Below are 13,705 nucleotides of genomic sequence, written 5' to 3'. Positions count from 1 at the left end.
ATACATACATACATACATACATATATATATGCGCATGCTAAGATTGTCCATAAGAGCACCAGCCACTGACAGTCGATGGTTTCTATGCATCGTCAGGAAACCTGCAAGGGCTTCTGACTCTGGGAATTGTAATCCTCCTCTAGTGTCTGTGTATAACGTTATATTAGAAGTACGACTACAACTCCCAGGAGCCCATGAGCAGGTCACATGGACATGGTGTTATTTGACCACAGTCAGCAGTGAATGAAGAGACAGCTGCTGTCACTGGTGGTCAGAGTTATGGAGGGAACATGCCCTGCAGCTGATCATCTCATTTTATGATTATGTAAAGCTGACTATTGTGTCTGTGTGTGTATGTGCGTATTCTATAGGAGTGACTATCAGGGGTATAATACACAATCCAACCGCAGCAAAATTGGGGGTGGCCTTCGTGACTTCCCCCCATAGGTGTATGTGCAGTGTATGATTAACAACATAGTGCAGTGGTTCCAAACCCGGCCTGAGCACAGGTGAACTACTTAGTACCTCAGTCATTTTGATTTAACCATCTGTGCTTTGAACCTAGACTGTTATGGTGCCTGCCTCGAGGACCATGTTTGGGACCACTGGCACTGCAGATGAACAGACATTGCTAGGCAAAACTCTGCTCTGGCTCCTACAACTCTGCCCCAGGTAACTTGCTGTGCGCTTGGACCCAGGACTTTAAAGAACTTTGCAACACTCCTTGGGATACATGAATATGGTGCAAGAAGAAAAAGTTAAGTCTCACTTACCCAGAGTCCATTGTGCCTCCTGCTCCATTGTATCTGCCAAAAAACTTTAGGTCAGCCATTTGAGCCCCTATCTACTGCTTCATTCATCCAAAAGCTCCATCATCTCTTCATATTATCAGTCAGTCCTATGTCCACCCCTACCTCAAATACTTCTCAACATTCACATTCAGCAAACTCTGGAAAACATTTGCAGCCACAGCTCTGAGTGCTTGTTTGTCCAGGACAATTAGGCCAGCAATTGGTGTTGGAGCTTTCAAACAAATGTCTTTATGCCTGAAACGGTTTCTTAGAAATATAAAAAAAAAAAAAAAAAAGTCTTATCTAAAATATACAAAGGCTTTAGATAGCAAAAGACAACAATCCAAACAAGTAGGCCAGAAAGAGAAAAATTAGCAGCTCGTTAGCAAATTGGCTGCTGTTTAACTCCCTCCCACATTGTGTAATAGGTTTAAATCCCCTTTTTTTTTATCTCCTAACGATGCCACCTCGTTAGAATAACTGAGAACGTAGCAGGGACACTTAGGCTGGAGGGGGTTGCCATGACAATACGGGCCTGCTGGTGTGCGGGAGGCCTGCCCTGATACTTTTTCTAAATTAAATATAGAGAGAATGGAAAATCACGTTAGGAGACATTAGAAAGCCTGGCAAATGCTTTGTGCGCTGATCTGTACAGTCAACAAGTTGTGTAACATTTGAACTCCATAAAAGAAAGGGTCAGCCTGCCTGAAACAACCAGTGATACAATGACGGCAATACATGGTTGTTCTGATGGGGATCAAAGTAACCAAAAGAAAATGTTATATTTAATAGAGGAGTGCTTTAGATAAAATAAAATGTAAATGTCAGGTTTAATGATTGGATGTGCAGAACAAAATATAATTTTTTATTAACTTAATAACTGCGTTTCTCAGTAATCTCCATTCGCCGCGTATGTCGCCGGAATAAATGCATGATAAATAAATCCAAAATGTTTCAATACAAAGCTGTTTCCCGTTAATCTTAGAAAACATGTTTAAGCAAATACAGCACAGATGCTTAACACTCAGATAAAAGCTCTTTTGTGTGCTCTGTGGTATTAAACAAATACGGAATTTAATAGAAGCCAAGGCACACACACTGCACAGCCAATTCCGATCTTACAAAGATCCGCACATTTATTATCTGTATTGAAGTGTAGCAAATGAAAGCTCAGTTTCCGTTGACTTTTAAAGGGTAGCAGTTCCAAGATTGGGCTCTTTTAAAACTCAATGATTTTTTAATAAAACAAATTTGTGTTGGGCGTGGAGGAGAAAAGGGTAACACAAGCTGCCCCAATGAGCTTACCACATACACTACATTCCAGTCGGTAAGTTTGGTAGTTTTGGCTGGAATTGGCCAGGCATATATAGAAATGTGATGATTACAAATGACCACCAATAATTGTTCTGCTACAGTACTGTATATCGCAATTTGATAGGTGTCGGATGATGACACCACACATGCTCATTTGACAATTGGCCAACCTAATTGCCTGGTATGTGCAAAAATCAAAATCCGAGGAACAGTGTGACATTGCCAAGTTAAAGGGATCACTTACAGTTCAAGGGAACATGCAATGGACTTGCACAGTGACCTTAAACTTAGTAGCTTTAAGTAAGTACTGAACTTTGTTATATTCAAAATGTCTTTCATTCTTCAGAGGAGGGAAAGTGTCTCTTAATGTGAGCAAGTGTGCAGGGGAGAATGAAGCAAGTACAATGCATAGTTCTTAATACCTTTTCATGGTTAAGAGGTTTGTGTCTTTAAACCCTACCAGGAAATGGTTCATCCATTGTAGATGTACTGTATAGCCATCAGGTAAAAAGCCCTACTGTATTCGTATTGAAATGCTACAGTGATGTCAAACATCTGTCACCTAGAATTAATCTGTAGAACCAGAGCTGAACATGATCACCAATACGGAGTTGCCTGGTGGTCTTGAGCAGGTTGTAAAACAAAAAAAAGTCAGATATATCAACCAATACCAGCAGCCTAGTTTTTACAAAAGGAGACACTCAGCTGCTCTAACAAATACAATGTACAAAAACAGATACACACAATGGAGCTTGGAATAGACATTTACAAAATTATGTAATAGTCATTTCACAAATTCCTGACCGGTATTCTACCAATTTCCAGGTAAAATCAGAACAAGAGAAAGATAAAACAAATATATAAAAACATTTATTGGTGTCTGTGCATTACGTCACAGCCGCATTGCGCACCCACGGCGAATGAAGTGCATTGGAGCTCGCAGTGAGAATTTACTCAGAATTGATTGACAGGAAGAGACCATTTTGTTAGTTACATGGGTGTGTCGGGGCAGTTTCCTGGGGGTGTACTAGCCAGCATCTGCGATCGCGCGTGCAGAGAACAGAGCTCCAGAGTCTCAGTTACCGCGGCCATTCTGAGTGACCATAGACTCACTCGAGTCGATTTTTTCAGGATCTGCGTTTGTGTACACAGTTCCGGGGAGTTGCAAGGGCTCTGGTGGGAATCACAATACAAATTCCGCCGGCTGAAGCATTAGCATGTTTTAGCAATTGCTAAGTGGCAAAATTCGCATATGCGTTTGATTGGCATACAACGCAGAGTCAGGCTCATAGAGCAGTATATAAACAACAAGACAAGAAGGCGCTGATAGTGTAGTATTTTCAAAACCTGTTTGGTTATTATGGTAAGTATTGTGCGTACATTAAATAAGAATATTTAAGCTTATCTCAATTTCACTTTGATCAATGGTATGATGAATCAAGACCAATACTTCTTTAAAGCCTCCAAATTTGGAATACAGCCCAGCACCAAAAAACAAGATCATAAAAACTCATAGGGTAGTATGTATCGACTTTATCAAGCAGGAACCTCACGGTTTTCTAAAGCTTGCACCCATTGAAGAAATACCACAGCTGTCCGGGGTTCCCAGAATTCGGTACCATTTTGGTTGGACTACTCATATCCCGGGTTGGATGATTCACATTTGTTTACATGCATTGTGTCAAGTGGTTTTCATGTGCGTGTTTTAATCCTTACTTTTTTGATAAAGTCAAGGAGAGCGGCAGCCAGAGGCAGCTCGGAAACCATAGCAGCCGCACCCCTTGCATCCCCCGGTAGTTACGCCACTGTTTTCAAGCATGTTAGCAAACATAGGCAAGGACAATGTAAACAAATAAAGGCTGCAGGTGTACTTCAGGATCTAGTCATCAACCTGGGCAATGCCGGGTATCCCAGCTAGTTATATATTATGAAACATTCATATTTTTCACTAGCCGTTGCCTGCTGCTTCACCGGTGTTGAAGTTGCTTATGCAGACTTTTTTTTTTTTAATTTCTTTTAATTTGAGGTGTATTAGTTCAAGTTTCACCGCAACATATATCTGCATCGTGTAAAGGCCAGATCATATGAGTGGGGATTGGCAATGGCTACACCTTCATCCACCACTCGACCTGAGGTCACGCAGCCCAGCACAGACTGCCGCCGGGTGCACCTTCACCTACCACAATGATATATATCCAATGGTATTCCCTGATATACCAAATAGTATAGGGATGTTTTATCAAAATCGGTTCTGCAGATTTTGAGACAAGAGACAGACAAAAATAATGTCTATATGTCTGAGCTGAAACGGTCTAAAAAAATGTTCAATTACAAAGTTACAATTTAATTTAGGTATTGATGATTATAGTTGATTTAATATTGCTTTGCATTTCTTAGCAAGCTAGCAGTGTCTTTTATATATATTTGTGCCTATAATACTGATGACTTTTATATCATTGTTTACATACAATATCAATTAGTCATTTGGATGGACTTAGCCAAGAAATGAAATGACCGACTGCATGCAATTTGTTTATTTAATGTATTTGTAAGGCTTTTTATATCAATGGATATGAGCAATTATTATAATTATTATCATCATTTATTTACCAACTGCGCAGCGCTGTACAGAGTATATTTGTAATTTCACAGCTCATGATAGGTTCTAAGAAGAAAGAGATGACCCGTGCTGTCCTGTCTTCTCATGTGACAACCCCCTCGCGATAACGTTGGTCATTCGAGGCTCAGTCTGGATCTTCGCTCAGCTGTGGCAGTTTCTACCAGCCTGTCCACATAGTATCTGTGTTTTGCCTGTTTTAGGGGATCAGAGGGTGATGGACTAACCAGTCCCCCATATGATTATGTTGGTGAAGATCTGAAGAAGTTCCTTAATTTGTGAAAGGCTCATTCCAGGATTATCCAGTTACATGCAAGGGAGGGGCGAGATAACTTACATTAAATCCTTTAATGTTGTATTTAGCTTATGTTTGGATGCAGTGACTGCAATATTTTAAAAGTATTTTAAATTTCCCATGGTTCAGAATGTTCCAACTTGTTGGTTTTGTAAATGCTAACCGCTAATTAGGTGCTCTGGTTCAAAGAAAATTTTGCACATAATTCCGAGGTTATAATCAATGCCCTACTGACTTACAGGGGTCTATAAAATCCTAACTTGCTGATCTCTCCCATGGCAGCAAATGCAGCATGGTCTGTTACTTTATGCACCATATCGTCCACAGACTCTGTTGGGATAGCTCTTAATGAGGTTCCTGGTCGAAAGTGACTCTGGCGTCAACGATTTCAGATTTATTAGGCTCCAAGCAGCATACACCTCAGTCAGTCTTTTCCAAGCTGTCACTCAGCCGGGTTGTAAATACAGACACAGTGAAGTCAGGGTCTCTCTGGGACAGTAAACACAGCATTTCCATGGAAACCCTCTTGGCTGCTCTCCTTGGTCCTGTATTAATCACCTCACTGGCAGCATCCATTAATATTGATTTCCGTTCTGTATTTTGATAAGAGATAATGGCAGGGACATGGGCAGGCGGCCAGGAGCCTTTGCTCATTGGCAGCAGGAGGGATGGAGAAATCATGCTCACTGTTGTACACACAGCATGGGCCACTTCAGTAGCTAGTTACATTTCTAATTAAAGTCTTAAAGTGTACCTGTCCAATAATGACAATGGAGGCAGCCATATTGTGTGCTGAACCTTAATAGATAAGAATACAGTCAATCAATTCACTTGGAACTTGTGACATAAGCGAGGCTGCCTCCACTTTCTGTGGGGGATCGGACATTTTAATTGTGTACCTTCCCTGAACAAGAACTAGATTAATTCTCCATATTAGAGGTTCAGGTTTTAGTATAATGCAGAGTTTAATCTGATTTTTTTTTTTTTTTTTAAACTGTAGAGTGAACCTACGACCAAAAGGTGAGTGATGCCTACCTCACCTGGTGCTATACAGTGTGGAAAGGAAGGGGACACTATCTAGATCAAAAGCTGAAGTCATTTTAATAAAGTGTAGGTGCTGCCTCGCGTAAGGTCAGAGAAGATGGTTGTCTGGGCTTCACACTATCATGAAGGACGTTGTGGCCTATCCGTGAGGAAACAGCTGTCTAGGCCTCAAGCCAAAGTGAAGGACTAAGGGTTGTGTCCTCTAAATCTGTATTACACACCCCAATGCTCATCCTCATCTCTCCCGTAATGGAACTCTCTGTACCACTATAGGCAAGGCAGTGTGATCGAGTGTTGTGAATGGATGGCATTGTTTTGCTGATATAGGTGGCTATCATCTCTCGTGTAAGTATCGGCATGTAATGCCGCCGGATGTGTTCCAGTTGGACGTAATACCGATGCCGGAATCCCGAACAGTGGAGATCCCGATTGCGGCTGGTAAGTACCCTAACCCTCCCCTCTAACCCTAACCCACCCTTAGTGGTGCCTAACCCTAACCTCCCCCCCGGTGGTGCATAACCCTAACCACCCCTTGACACACCCTAAATATAACCCTCCTGGGTGGACAGGGGGTATCTAACACTAACCTCTACCCAGTGGTGCCTAACCCTCCTTCCCCTAGCCTAACCCTAAGTCCCCCCAAGGGTGCCTAAAGCACACTGCTGATCGTAGATTCACGATTATCAGGAATTTGCGCGTACGCAGGACCCATTCTGTGAGTGTGCAGAATGGGTCCTGCGTAGTCACACGCAGATCCTTGAATGCCTCTGCCTAATTGACAGGCAGAGGCATTTAAGGGGCGGGGCAGGGGTGGCCGGCGTTCCTGGAAACAGGGGCAGTGTCAACGCAGTGTCCTGAGTTCGCAATCTGGACGGAGGCTCGGCGCTGTCCACCATCGTGACCATCGGTGGTCGCGATGGTGATCCCAGCCTGCGACCTTCGACGCAGTGCTGGAATCGCAAATGCAGCAGGGGTGTAATACACCTCCTGCTACATTTGCATAATAGCAAGGATCGCAATTGCAAAGCAGCAAGCAGGCAGCTTTGCAATTGCGATCCTTGGTGAAACAGGCCCTATAATATAATATTATAATGCATTTATTTACAAAGTCACTTTACACAGTGCTTATTCACGATAGTTTCTCACACTTCACTTAGTAGACAAGTCCAGTCTCAAGATATATTTCACATAACATTAACTTCGAGTGCACAATCATCCTTACAATCCCAACATTCCTCAGGGTTATTGAGTGGTACTCTGCTCACTTGCATGAAGAGCTTACAATTGGTTGTAATTTGACAGATGTACTCTACCTCTCTCTTCCTGCTATGTGGCTTTAGGATAACAGATTATGGTTTTCCCATGCTCTCTTACTCATGCAAGTAGTAGTATTGGAGTTCACTCTTCTAACATTTAAACTGTACATCCATATTATTATTATTATTATTATTATCATCCTTTATTTATATGGCGCCACAAGGGTTCCGCAGCGCCTTACACAGTACATAGACACATAAGCACACAAGAAAACAGAAATTAACAGTACAAACAATACAGGACAGATACATGATTTATACATTGCTGCATAACACTTAGATATGCAGCATGGTGTCTGTAACCAAGGGTTGGGTGCTGTTGTGAATTAGAGTATAATTAAGTGAAGGATAAGCACATGAGGGAAGAGGGCCCTGCTCGTGAGAGCTTACATTCTAAAGGGGAGGGGGCAGATGCCGAACATCTGACTCTCAGAGCAAGTTCAGCTGCAGCTTTGGAATAAGTATTTGCTGTCTATGGAGCTCACATGAATTTCACCTAAAGTGAACCCGTGCTATTGGCATCCGATTGTTACACTGATTTTTTTTCAGTAGCACATTTAGCTGTCGCAGTAGGCACATTATGTACTGGAACACTAGTCTTCCCTTTCTCCGAATCTCTATCCCGGACTATGGAGCGTCAAATGTTATTATCTCTCTGCACTTACGTATTATTACCATTAATTATAAGGCACCACAAGGCTCCACAGCACCATACACAATAAGATAAAGCTTAGAACAGAAGAACAAGTAGCAGAGAGGTAGAGCATCTGTCTATGGGGCTCATTTATGAATGATAACATTTCACAATTGGAGCTGGGCATGACATTACTGCCCATGATTGCATTGCAATATGCAATCTCAGCGCCTGGAAGTATCATCCGGCACACGCAGGGACAGGGGCTATGAAAGGAGAACGTCACTGTGATGTGCCCAGAGTGCTGTCGGGGCTACTGCACATGTGCAGTCACGCTGACTGCAAATTGCAGCTGCCATTGCTGGGGAGGGTTTCAGACGAGCACTCTTCCGGATAATTATGCAATGTGTAATCCATAGGCAGCAGTGGCTAATGCCATCTTTTATTGGTGTTAGCTGCGGGGCCAATCTCCAGAATATATCACCTATAGGGGATGCGACTGTCAGTGTGAATGGAGATATCGGCTGCTGTCCTTCCTTCATACATCTGGAGGACACTTAATATTTGTGGTTAACCCCCAAAAATGGTTGTTTTCTGGGATTAAGCTGTAAATATACAATAATAAATTTGCCCCTATAAGTTAAATGGCAAAATAATGACGTGATGGGACAGAACAAGTGGTAGTAGATGATTATTATTATATTTTTTTATTATCATTTATTTATATGGCGTCACAAGGGTTCTGCAGCACCTAACAAAGGGCATAAACTATTTATTTGAACAAGAGAACAGTGACTTACAGTACAAGACATTGCAGGACAAGTACATGGTATATACACATTGCTGCAGCAGCGGTCTCATCACTCAAATAAGTACCAGGGTGGCAGAAGTCAGGGGTTAGGTGCTGTTGTAAGGAGTAAATAATAATATAAGACCGTAAGGAAAGAAAAAGCACATGGGGGAAGGGGGCCCTGCTCGTGAGAGCTTACATTCTAAAGGGGAGGGACAGACAGGGTGACACAGATGGGGTAGACAGTGACCATGGGACAAAGGGTTAGGATAAGAGCTGGTTGGCTTCCTATATGTGCAGAAATCAAAATTTATGCCACTGACATTCCACTTTATGTGGTCTATTTACTAAACATTGGATACAGATAAAGTGAACAGAGATAAAGGGCCTGATTCAGACACACTCGCGAGCGCATAGCGCTCGTAAGCGGGTCGATGGTGCGGCGTGCGCAAGCCCCGGAGCGAGTGAGACCTTCACTCGCTCCGGAGCTCGCAGCAAAACGGGGAGGCTGTCAATGTTGATCAACAGCTCGCCCCGTTTTGTAGGCAGGTAGGGGGGGTGGCTGAATGAACGGAGGCGTTCCCGAAGGAACGCCTACCATTTGTGGGCGGCCCTACTGACATCACTCGTGACTTGGCATTGCGAGTGCTGAGACTCTACCACAAGGGTCTCCTCGCAATACCGATGGTCGTGATAATCGTGACCATCGCCAGGCTGCTCGCACAAGCTGTGGGTGGTCACCCACAGCTGTGCGAGCGGCCTTGAGGCCTCTGAATCAGGCCCAAAGTACCAACCAATCTGTCTATATAGATGACGTACACAGGCATCAAGCTATGCAGAGCAGCGGTGTTAGCGAGTCCTCCCCAACTTCCCCCGCCCGCGGAATACTGCGGGCCGTGGGTGGGATAGTGGCACAATGCCTCTAAAACGGGACTGTCCCGCTGAAAGCGGGACAGTTGGGAGGTATGTTGGAAATCTGCACATGTGCAGGACCCTTTCTGCGCATATACGGTGATGAGACGGGGACGATCTGCATGCCTCCCCTCCCAGTTTTCTGGGAGGGATGAGGCCAGGTTGAGCATCCATGTAGGCTCACTCAGCTGGCCGATGCCACAAAACGTGATCCCAGGCTGCGACCTCGGTCGCAACACTGGAATCGAAGATGCTGACAGGAGGCGTCACTTCACTTGAGACGCCTCCTGCAGTATTTGAATTTTAGCAGGACGGAATTGCAAAGGCACATTTGCATTCCATAAGGCACATTTTAGTGATGTGTGTGAGGTTTGCAGGTTTATTATTCTGTAGTGAATCTGCTGTATGTATATGGAGCCTGGATTTGGTGATATGTCACCAGCTAATTAAAACAGGAGAGAGAGATAAATATAGTTGTAGGAGGTGTGTGAAAGTTTTTTATGGAAACAGGATGAGGTTGTAATAGTCAAAGTAAGAAGAAAAGAATAAAGGCCATGAGTGTTAGAGGGGAATAGATCAATAAGTGCGAGTTGAGCCTGTGCCCTGGAGCCAGGGCCGGGGAAGCAGGACCAGAGCCTCTGAAGGAGGGGATCCAGTCAGAATGTCGACATCAGAATGTATACAGGTTCTGAATGTAGACGGAATGACGACATGGATATAAGATCGTAAATTCATAAATGTCGACATGTTCATAATGTCGACATTTAACATGTCGACAATAGAATGTCCACAGTGCATTAGTGTGTTCATTTTAAGGTTAGGTTTAGGCTAAAATATGCAAAAAATGTGTGTCAACATTCTGATGTTGACATTATGAACAGGTCAACATTTTATGGTTACATATACGAATGTCAACATATTGCTTGTCGACCTAATGTCCATGTTGACATTCTGTCTGCCAGATCCCTCCGCCGGCAATGGGCACCGCTCATGTGCAGTCCGCGGGACTGCGCATGCGCAGAAGCCCCGACTGCCCTCCAGAGACATCGCAGGGACGGGCTCTTTTCGGAGCCCGTCTCCCTGCATGTCCCGGATAATACATCCGGCAGATAGGATCGCATTTTGCAATGCGATCAGGGGCGGTACTGCATGCCCAGATCGCATTGCAAAATGCGATCATTAATAAATGGGCCCCCTGATGAGCTCTCCAAGGGAATAAGGGGTCATTCAGACCCACTCGCGAGCGGCAGTACGCTCGCAAGTGGGTCGATGGTCCCCACTGCGCATGCGCACGACGGAGGGAGCTCCGTCGTGCGCATGCACGAGACCCAGCGAGCGAAGGACTTTCCATCGCTCCGGGTCTCGCACCAAAGGGGGCGTACTGTCGATGTTGATTGACAGCACACCCCCTTTGGTGGGCGTACCGGGGGCGTGCCTGCCAGACGGAGGCGTTCCCATGGGAACGCCTACCGTCTGAAGCCAGCCCCACTGACATCACTAGTGATGTCAGTGGGAGTGATTTTGGCTCTGATAGAGCCAAAATCACTCCTGGCCTTGCGGCTGGGAAACGCGACCGCAGGGTTTCCCTTGCAAGTCCAATGGTCGCGATGGTCAAGACCATTGCGACCATCTTTTTGCACGCTCGTATATGCTGTGAGTGGTGACCCACAGCTATACGAGCGTCCAGGAGGACGCTCCATATTAATGTAGGAGGGTACCTGATTCAGAGCGAGCGCTCTGGTCAGAGCATCTGGCTCTGAATCAGGGCCTAAGTGCTACGGAGAAGGCAATGGACAGAGAAGGGACCCTCAGAGTCCCGACACATAAAGGTGGGATTAAGGACAGGTAAGGGGTAGAGACAATGAAGTATGAGAACAGCCAAGAGAATACAGGGCCAAGAAGACCAAACTCTCTTTCTCAGGGGCCTATTTATCAATTAATATTGGCAGGATGATATCCACCAAAACACCCATTTTCAGAGGTACCCACAAATATTAAGTATTCCCCAAAAGTATGTGCAGGGGTCTGATGGAGATACCTAGTTTTTTATCGCAAAAGCAGCCCCCACAGTGATCACTTTATTTCAAACACATAGCAGGGACAGGCTCCTTTCAGAGCCCCTATCCTTGCGTGTGATTTTTTTAATACATTTTGGCCAACAATCAATTCTTATTGCCACAAATAGTGGCAATAAGAAATTCTAATTATCAGTGCTAGAACCCGATAAATAATAAATATGCCCATCAGAGCTCTCAGATGACTCCAACCTAAAGCCAAAGAACTCACTCAGTTGTTCCCACTCTGGCTATCACACACACATATGCCACCAGGGAGCATTACACATGTTACAGATTTTTTTTTCTTAAAGAGGCACTTAAAGGAAACCTTCTAAGGCATGTGAAGACTACCAAGGTTCTCACCGGTCTTGCCTCCTCCTGCGCTTCAGGTAGGTGAACCTTTGCAAACATATGACTAGGGCCATTCCATGTACAACTTGTAAATCAAAATTTCTATTTCATCAGCACAACATACAAACTAAATGAATGAAATAAAAATCAGCTAATATAAACTTATCAGAATTGTGGAGGATGTTGACGTTATATACTGACTTACAACTGGACCAGGGAAACAAATTAATGGTTAGTGGAAGATTAAGAAGATGCAAAGCTTGTGTGCCTACAGGCCCCAATGATGTAAATCCAGTTCTGACTTTCAGCCAATCAGGAAAGGGGCAGGTATTGGAGGTCATATCAGGGGTGTAGCTGAGCTCTGTGCCCTCCTACCTTCATGCTGCAAGGGAGATAAAAATAAAAACATTGCCTCCTGCTCTGCCATTGATGGCAAGACTATCGACCATTGTTAACCATCGATGGTCAATGGCCATCCCTAGAGAAGAGAGGGGTGGCGTGACACAGCTATTTGATTAGTCCTGTCAGGGAAAATTGTGCAGAGTGATACAGGGCTGTGGTGATGTCTGTCAGTAAGGACAGTATGGGACATCCCATAAGGGGCCATAGGGAGGAGTTCCTGTGATCCCTGATACCATAACTTTTTGAAGAGATGAGTCATCCCCAATTATGCCGTGATGGGGAAATACCACACAAATCAGGGACAAAGATCCCAAATATGAAGAGAGGAGAGTGCTCATATAAAGGGGACATGAGAACAGCTATGGAGAGAAGTAGTAAGTCCCCACAAACAAAAAGACCCCAGAAGACAGTAAAAGGAGTGTCACTACAAAGGCAGCCTGGCTAAACTAAATGAAAGAAAAAGCAGGAGGACCCATAATAATGGAAAAGATGGAGTGAAACCCTAATGCTGGGTACACACTAGGGCAATGTCGGCCCGATATGTGGTTTCAGGCCAAATCGGAATGACCTATCAGCCGGATTGTCCAGTGTGTACAGACTACTTGCGTGCTCCCACGTTCGCATGGTCTGTAGTCCGGACTGCCGTTCTGCACGGCCAACCAGATATCGCATGTGGTGCTGTTGCAGGTAATGAAGGATGGAACGAGGAATCGTTCCATCCTTCATTGCATCACTCAATGTGTACCCGCTGTACGGTATGTCGGCCCATAGGGTACACATCGTTAAGTGTGAGGGGAAGTGAGTTTTGATAAATAAAGAGATGCAAAGCTGTGATAAAGAAAAGCAGAGCTGTAATAAATAAAGAGGTGCAGAGTTGTGATAAAGAAAAGCAAAGCTTTGATAAAGATATGCAGAGCTGTGATAAAGAGACAGAGCTGTGATAAAAAAAATAGATGCAGAGCTGTGATAAAGAGAAGCAGAGCTGTAAAAAAAGATATGCAGAGCCACAATAAAAAAGTGGCATTGCTGTATTAAAAAAGATGTAGAGCTGTGATTCTGGGACCTATTCATTAAACATAAAAATTCAATGGAGATAATTAGCTTTAGAACTCTCATGGAGTTCTAGCTAATTATAGGTGGAATTCATCATTCCACCTCTCCATAAGTATCTATTCCGAAAAG

The 13,705-nt window shown here is 44.1% G+C and overlaps 1 protein-coding gene across 4 annotated transcripts in view; it reads right to left on the bottom strand.

Moving 5' to 3' along the window:
- The window catches only part of LOC148517162 (potassium channel subfamily T member 2-like), a 161,705-nt gene that overhangs the window by 129,377 nt on the left and 18,623 nt on the right, over window positions 1–13,705 (bottom strand). The window contains exon 1 of one of the 4 annotated variants that reach the window (XM_088479046.1): window positions 774–923. The exons of the other annotated variants lie outside the window; for them this stretch is intronic. Coding sequence (XP_088335172.1) covers window positions 774–832 — 59 coding nt within the window. The 5' untranslated portion in view covers window positions 833–923. Of the gene's footprint in view, window positions 1–773; window positions 924–13,705 lie in introns of those variants that run through there. 4 annotated transcript variants of the gene reach the window in all.

This window comes from Taudactylus pleione, unplaced genomic scaffold (genome assembly GCF_031769625.1).
Source record: "Taudactylus pleione unplaced genomic scaffold, aTauple2 ptg000226l, whole genome shotgun sequence".
In the NCBI taxonomy this organism is placed as follows: domain Eukaryota; kingdom Metazoa; phylum Chordata; class Amphibia; order Anura; family Myobatrachidae; genus Taudactylus; species Taudactylus pleione.
The sequence above is the reverse complement of the archived record's forward strand: the minus strand, read 5'-3'. Positions and strand labels throughout refer to the sequence as shown.